We start from the raw sequence: 8,717 nt of genomic DNA on the forward strand, positions 1-8,717 counted from the left end.
TTGCTCCCACTGTTCATACTGTATGTTTTTACCTTCTCAGTACCTTTAGTTCTATCCCAGTGCTGAGTTTTAGCAACTTGACTTGAAAAATCACATGCTCTCTTAATTGTTACTTGAGGAATCACCAGCAAGAAAATAACAAAAAATCATATTCCTTTAGCTATAGACAATCCCTTATTATTATAAAACATAAAAACTTATTCTTGTAGTTTTTTCCAAAACAGAATTTTCTGAAACTAGAAATCAGAAATTGTTGATAAGTGGTCTAAAACTAATGGTGAATCTCTAAAATATCATTTTGTTGGTGGTCTTAATAATGGCCGTAGTAATATGTAAATTGGTGTCTCTCTACTTTTAGAAAGATTTGTGAGATTTCGCTGATAAACCAGAAGACGATTATGGGATTTCTTCTGCCAAGGGTATAGATATAAGATAAATAACCACCCATAACCTTTGGGTTTCTTGTTTAAAGAGTCTAGGGTGTGTAATCTCATTTAAATTCATACTAGTTTATTAAATATTTCACACATGCCATGAGTTTTTATTGTAATTTAATTATTTTATCTAATCTAATCAAAGAACCTCTGGTAAGTTATGTTGGCAATGCAGTTGAGCAGAGTTCGGCAAGGAGAGAGGAACAGGGAGGAAGTTTTCAGCTGTGGGTCCAGATTGGCTTCAGAATGATTACACATACTGTTCTGATTCCTTTTAGAACTACTTGCAAGCAAGATACAACTTTACAAAAATTCCAAGAGCCTTTCTGCAGAGCAGTGATTTGTGTTGGAGGAGCAGCCAATAGGGATGGTGGACGTAGGACTATTTATGTGTCTTACCCCTTATGGTTAATCATAGACTTAATGGGGTAAGAATACAATGCTAATACTGTTAGGGGTGGGTAGGGAAGGAATAAGTTCTTCCATATTCCCGATGTTTCCTTTCACATGGCTGAAACTGTGATAACATAACATGCTTGACCTTATTCTTCGTCATTCACATCCTCCCATGGGGAGTGGAGTGGCTTACTGAATTCGTGATTCGAGAAGGAGAAACCAAGCACGAGTTTTCTGTCCCTTTCTTGAGGTCACTTTACCCTTGGGAGTGAGTGGCCTTCTCCAGAGCAGACTCTACCCCTGGTTAGGGAGACTTTGTGGTTGTACAGTCGTGTCAGTTACAGGGGAATAGGTTTGTCTGTTTCATTCTCTGCTTCTGGATTAGGAAACCCAATGTCTGCTTTGTTAAAATAAAGGTGCTGTTTTAGCCTCCACCTGCAACCTGTCTCATTGCTCAGATGATTCAGAACCAGGTGGGAAGAGCAGTGTTATTTGCTGGACCCCTCAAAATCCCTAATGGTATTAGCAGTAGCATAATCACATATATGGAAATAAAATTCAAAGAAAGACGTGATAGAGCTTTGGTTAAAATGACAAGAAACCTATGAGTCACAATGATGTCTGAGATGATCCTGAGAGGGAAAGTTCTGCTGTTACACATATGCTGAATGCTCAAAGCACAACGCTGGTGAGTTAAGGGAGAGAAAAGTATATTACACGATCATAGGAATACAAAGAACAAAGTCTGATTCAGGGTGTCCATGCATCTCAGAGATGTTGTGCCAAAACATGTGTGCATGACAGCATTTTTTTTGGAGAGCTCATAGGCTAATCAACTTCTCAACAGCAACTGGAACCCACAGAGGGTAAGAATCTTGTCATCTAGATATTTGAAGTCACTAAGACTTCTCTTCTTTAGACTGAAAGTGAAAGTTTTCTGTCATCTTGCTACATTGCTTATTTCCTCAAAAGTGTCTCCAAGGAGAGTGGCTGAGACATGGTTGAGCACTCAACTCTACCACTAGTAGCCACTTAATATATTATCACTAAGAGGTCTCAAAAAAAAGTCCACACAAACATTTTATTACTTGCTTGAGTTTTGGCTTCCAGCCCTTATGTTGGAGGGCTCCTAGCTCCTGCTGGGGTTGACCACATGGTAAGTTTTTTTTTCCCCCCCCGTGGGTCACTTAGTGTCCTAGGGCCTAAAATGCTAAAAGGAAGTGAAAATCCTCCTGTTGCTATCCCCTACACCTATAGTCCAATCTTGACCTCATAATTAAAAGGAGAATTAACAGACCTAAAAATATACAGAAAAGGGTTGGGGTGGGTAGGAGGGTACAAGAAGATACCTAATTAAATAGCATATTTATGATATAAGTTCAGAAAATGACATTCTAAATTACCACGGAAGCGGTACTTCTGGCCCTGTGAACCACCAGATATTACCTAGAGAGAATGCCAATATTTTTATATTGGGAGAGGAAGGAGGAGGTGGCAGATATATATATATATAAAAAAAAGGAGCTTCAGTGCAGTTGAGGTAGTTTGCTGAGGGAAAACCTCTATGGTGATCAGTGGTTTTGTTTCATTCAAGTTTAGGACAAGCAGAAATGGTAGTTAGAGGAATTTTCTGTCCCACAGGGCTTTTAAACAATGATACAAGTGCCTCAGGGGTGTAGTTTCCTGCTCTGTAGGTTTTTGAGACTATTTCAATGAAAGTTCCAGTATGTCAGGTCTGGTTTAGACTTGGTCCAGTACAAAGACAAAGGATAGAAACCAGCCTGCATAGTTATCAGTGTCCCCAGGAGGATCCATGGTTCCTCCTCCTAAACTCCTTTCTTATTTAATGGTATTATTTGAACTCTTAGTAACCTAAATCAAAAACCACAAAGTCACCTTCCACTCTCCTCTTTCTAACCTCCATAATATATTAAGTCCCAATAATATTCAATTTTCCCTACTCTCCTACAGACACCCTGAATTCCAGCCACAGCTCACATTCCCCCACAAACACCATAGTTTCTTGACCTCCAGGTCTCTGTGTAAACTAGTCCCTCTTTCTGGAATTATTGTGTCTCTTGACACACATTTTCTCTATTTGACAAAACCCTGCTTTTACAAGACCAAATAAAAAGTGTTAACTCAAGGGGGTTCTTTGAAAATTGAGTGAAGATTTCTATTGCTTCTCAAGACTGAGAGCTAAGAGCCAGGCTGAAAAATCTCCTAATAAAATAAGATTAGATCAACAGGCATCCCTCAGGAAGAAGGCAATGGCATCCACCCTCCTGATTCCAGCTCAGACAAGGTAAGGTTCACTGTAAAGGGGGTAATCAATTTCTAACTAACAGGGACAATGATGATTTAGAAATCAGATTTGAAAAAGCAAAAGGAGGCCTATTAATCTTTCAAAATTATAGACATGATGAAAACCTCTAGAAAGAAATGAGGGTGAACCCTGGATTTGGCCTTGCTAAAAGGAACGGCAACCAGGATCTATAGAGCTCTTTGTTAGTGAGACATCCACAACCAGAGATCAGGAAGATGCACAACTTAGAGTTGTTTGGAAGATTTTGCCACCTATCTGCGGAGGGAGAGAACCAAGTAGTTGTATCTAGCTAGGTGGGGTCTCACATCAGAAATATTGGAGACAGTAAACTACAGTGAGCCTGTTCACCAGGAGCAAAAAGTGAAATTAGAAAGACCTCGTAAGTGAGAACCATTGTCTGCCGGGCCTTACTCTGCATCCTACTGCATCAGCTCCATCATTAGAAAGATTGACACAGGCTTCGCGGTCGCCGCCCCCTTCCACACGGTCACGCTGGGCTAGTACCCGCGCCTGGAACCCGGCCGCAGCCTCGCCGCGCCTGCCGCCCGCCGCCCGCCAGCGCCTCTGGATCATGGACCCCCACAAAGTGAGCGAGCTTCGGGCCTTCGTGAAAATGTGTAAGCAGGATCCGAGCGTTCTGCACACCGAGGAAATGCGTTTCCTGCGGGAGTGGGTGGAGAGCATGGGGGGTAAAATACCACCTGCTACTCATAAAACTAAATCAGAAGACAATGTCAAGGAAGAAAAAACAGATAGTAAGAAGGCGGAGGAAAACATAAAGACAGACGAACCATCAAGTGAGGAAAGTGATCTAGAAATTGACAATGAAGGTGTAATTGAACCAGATACTGATGCCCCTCAAGAAATGGGAGATGAAAATGTAGAGATAACCGAGGAAATGATGGATCAGGCAAATGATAAAAAAGTGGCTGCCATTGATGCCCTAAATGATGGTGAACTACAGAAAGCCATTGACTTGTTCACAGATGCCATCAAACTAAATCCTCGCTTAGCCATTTTGTATGCCAAAAGAGCCAGTGTCTTCATCAAATTACAGAAGCCAAATGTTGCCATTCGAGACTGTGACAGAGCTATCGAAATAAATCCTGATTCAGCGCAGCCTTACAAGTGGCGAGGGAAAGCACACAGACTTCTGGGTCATTGGGAAGAAGCAGCACATGATCTTGCCCTTGCTTGTAAACTGGATTATGATGAAGATGCTAGTGCAATGCTGAAAGAAGTTCAACCCAGGGCCCAGAAAATTGCTGAACATCGGAGGAAGTATGAACGAAAACGTGAAGAGCAAGAGATCAGAGAAAGAATAGAAAGGGTTAAGAAGGCTCGGGAAGAACATGAAAGAGCCCAGAGGGAGGAAGAAGCCAGACGACAATCAGGAGCTCAGTATGGCTCTTTCCCAGGTGGCTTTCCAGGGGGAATGCCTAGTAATTTTCCTGGAGGAATGCCTGGAATGGCAGGGGGGATGCCTGGAATGGCAGGAATGCCTGGGCTCAATGAAATTCTTAGTGACCCAGAGGTTCTTGCAGCCATGCAGGATCCAGAAGTTATGGTGGCCTTCCAGGATGTAGCCCAGAACCCAGCAAATATGTCAAAATATCAGAGCAACCCAAAGGTTATGAAACTCATCAGTAAATTGTCAGCCAAATTTGGAGGTCAAGTATAATGCCCTTCTGACAAAGCCCTTGCTGAAAGAAAAGCAACTTCGATCACCTAATGGATGTCCCAATAATACAAACCAGTGTACCTCTGACCTTCTCAAGAAGAAAGCTGGGGTGCTGTGAAGAGAATCCCTACCCCTCTGCCCCACATGCAACTGAAACATTCTACAGTGGTTTGTCATTAGGGTATTCATTCAGATAATGTTTTCCTACTAGGAATTACAAACTTTAAACACTTTTTAAACCTTAAAAATATTTAAAAACATTAAAAAAAAAGAAAGATTGAAACAAATCCTTACACGGCCAGAAAGATATCCTTGGTTTTCCTTCTGAATTTACACATTATTCAGAATGCTGTGTAATTGTGGCAGTTTTGAAGATTTTCAGATTTGAGAGGTAACTTTGGAATGCCATGATTTTCACTAACACATGTGTATGAACTTCGAGGAATTTAGGAATAAAATTAGAAGGCAACGGGTAACAGATTTTTGCCATGGAGGACCTAACAAAGTTGTACAGACCAAAGCATATGGATGCATGGTTGAGAAGGCATGTGGAAGACAGATGTAAATGATTTCTAAGGAAGGACAACCAATCATCACTGAGAGTCCCTGGAGGCTTCTTCTGCTGGCAACTCTGTTACAACTTAGCAACCCATGTCAATGTCTTACAAACTCACTGCAGAAGTGTTTCTATAGACCTACCATTTCCCCTGTTATCTATTTTAAGTCCATTCCAATATCTCTTTTTCTTAAGTGAGATGGACACTGAGTAGTCTCTTTGCTCCTCACTGGGTATGGTCATAACTGGCCCACAACAGAGATTTAGCCCATTGAGGTAAATTGTAGAAATGTTCTAAATTCTCTCATTGTTTTTTAGTCTTCTGCCTTCTTTTTGGTTCAGCTACCTATTTGCTCCTGGATACACTTCTATCTCTCCCTATATCTCTGAACCTGAGGCCCTCTGGAGTGCCTGCAGTCCGTGACAATGGCCTGGCCTGGCCAACACGTGTTATGCATGTGCCAATGCTGAGCATGGCAGGTGTTTGTGATGGGCTAGATTCCTGTGATGTGCAAAAGGTAAATGTAGGTTACATGCTCTCCCAGAAGATCCTTCCTATTGATCTGAACTAATGGGAGACACCATAAATAATGGAATTACCAAAAATAACCTCAATTTCATATCATAGCTGAAGTTCTAACTTCATATGTTGCCTGTCTCCATCCCATAGGACTTGCTCTTCCTTGGCCTTCTCCATTCACTATCTGAGCCCTAATGTGAACTTACTGTCCCATTAGAACCTATAGTGAAACCAGACTACACGTGTTGCTCTTTTCCCTTAATGCAGTCACCTGCCATATGGAAACTTAAAGAGTAAAACAACCAAAAAACCAAGGGAAGGAGAAAGGAAATGATATGCAAAGGTATGCCTAATGATCTTCCTCTGAATGAGTGTATGTCCAAAGCGGGATGAATAAGAAATTGGAGACTTTAGTAATCAAGAATTATTCAACATGGGAAGATTAGATAATTTCAGCTGTTCTGTGGTATTAGTGAATCTCAGCTAATTTCCATTGTAAATTTCGAGAAAGAAATCTGGAATGACTCTAAGGAGCTTAGAGAAGAAAGAGAAAAAAATGAGAGATCGTGAGAGAGAGAGAAAGAGGGAGAGAAGTGCATACTGATAGAAGAGAAAAAAGCTGAAGCACAGAAAGATTCCTAGACTAACAAATGGATGATTTTAGAAGGTGAATACCTATATATTTAGACACTCAACAAATATCTGGAACCTGGTATCTCACCTTATAGGGAAGCAGTGAGGCTAAGAGGCTAAGGACAGGGACTATAGAGGCAAGCATACCTGAAATTCAAACTTGACATTGTCATTATAATGTGCAGTTGGCTAGCTGAGTCACAAGTTTTTTCTCCTATAAAATAAGGATTAGCTAAAATAACATGTAATTAGAGGTTGCCATGTATTGCACATTAAAAAACATTAGATGTGATCTCTGTTTCTTCTCCCTCTCTCTGTGGTTTCACTTCACATGTGGAAGGACTACTGTAAACATCTGGCCAGCTTCCCAAGTACAGAAACCAAGAGAAAGAGGAGGATCTCCTTATTCCTAATGGTTACTGCCTCTCTCTGTCAGGAAGATCTTTCCATCTAACTCAGTTTTAACCCCCAAATATTTGAGTCCCATTTACTCTTAATCTGGCTTACAGAAACATAGCAAAAACATCAGCCTCAAGCTCTGGAGCACAATCACTAAGGGAGGATCATCCTTGAATCACTTTTCAACCTCTCTTTCTCCAGGGAACAAGAAAGCAAAATACCAGGTAAGTAGAAAATACCCACTTTCACAAACACCAAGCGGAAGGATCGAGAGAAGAAAGAAATGAGAAAAAGTAGTCCTAGACATAGTAGAGAGATCCCACCCACACCAAACAAAAAAGGAGAAAAGTTAAAGCCAAAGAGAGAACTAGAGAGACTGCAATAGAGAGAAGGAACTAGGAAAAGTTTTCACATGTCATAAAACGGTGTATACAATTCCCCTGGCTATTTGGGGTCTTTTCTGATTCCACACAAATCTTAAAATAATTTGTTCTAACTCTCTGAAGAAAGTCCATGGTATTTTGATAGAGATTGCATTAAACGTGTAAATTGCCCTGGGTTACATTGACATTTTCACAATATTAATTCTGCCAATCCATGAGCATGGAATATTTTTCCATCTCTTTGTGTCTTCCTCAATTTCTTTCAGAAGTGTTCTATAGTTTTTAGGGTATAGATCCTTTACCTCTTTGGTTAGGTTTATTCCTAGGTATCTTATGCTTTTGGGTGCAATTGTAAATGGGATTGACTCCTTAATTTCTCTTTCTTCAGTCTCATTGTTAATGTATAGAAATGCCACTGACTTCTGGGCATTGATTTTATATCCTGCCACACTGCCAAATTGCTGTATGAGTTCCAGCAATCTTGGGGTGGAGGCTTTTGGGTTTTCTGGGGGATCACAATGCCAGATTTCAGATTGTACTACAAAGCTGTGGTCATCAAGACAGTGTGGTACTGGCACAAAAACAGACACATAGATCAATGGAACAGAATAGAGAACCCAGAAGTGGACCCTGAACTTTATGGTCAACTAATATTCAATAAAGGAGGAAAGACTATCCATTGGAAGAAAGACAGTCTCTTCAATCAATGGTGCTGGGAAAATTGGACATCCACATGCAGAAGAATGAAACTAGACCATTCTCTTTCACCATACACAAGGATAAACTCAAAATGGATGAAAGATCTAAATGTGAGACAAGATTCCATCAATATCCTAGAGGAGAACACAGGCAACACCCTTTTTGAACTCGGCCACAGTAACTTCTTGCAAGATACATCCATGAAGGCAAAAGAAACAAAGGCAAAAATGAACTATTGGGACTTCATCAAGATGAGAAGCTTTTGCACAGCAAACGATACAGTCAACAAAACTAAAAGACAACCTACAGAATGGAAGAAGATATTTGCAAATGACGTATCAGATAAAGGGCTAGTTTCCAAGATCTATAAAGAACTTCTTAAACTCAACACCAAAGAAACAAACAATCCAATCATGAAATGGGCAAAAGACATGAAGAGAAATCTCACAGAAGAAGACATAGACATGGCCAACAAGCACATGAGAAAATGCTCTGCATCACTTGCCATCAGGGAAATACAAATCAAAACCACAATGAGACACCACCTCACACCAGTGAGAATGGGGAAAATTAACAAGGCAGGAAACCACAAATGTTGGAGAGGATGCGGAGAAAAGGGAACCCTCTTACACTGTTGGTGGGAATATGAACTGGTGCGGCCACTCTGGAAAACTGTGTGGAGGTTCCTCA

At 40.7% G+C, this 8,717-nt stretch overlaps 1 protein-coding gene across 1 annotated transcript; it reads left to right on the forward strand.

The window, feature by feature from the left end:
• The first annotated feature begins 3,619 nt into the window (after nt 1-3,619).
• On the forward strand, nt 3,620-4,852 carry LOC119866380 (hsc70-interacting protein-like). Its single transcript, XM_038577489.1, has one exon. The coding sequence runs from the start codon at nt 3,728-3,730 to the stop codon at nt 4,835-4,837; it is 1,110 nt and encodes a 369-aa protein (XP_038433417.1). The 5' UTR covers nt 3,620-3,727; the 3' UTR covers nt 4,838-4,852.
• The last annotated feature ends 3,865 nt before the right edge of the window (nt 4,853-8,717 follow it).

Source organism: Canis lupus, chromosome 27 (assembly GCF_011100685.1).
Source record: "Canis lupus familiaris isolate Mischka breed German Shepherd chromosome 27, alternate assembly UU_Cfam_GSD_1.0, whole genome shotgun sequence".
Classification (NCBI taxonomy): domain Eukaryota; kingdom Metazoa; phylum Chordata; class Mammalia; order Carnivora; family Canidae; genus Canis; species Canis lupus.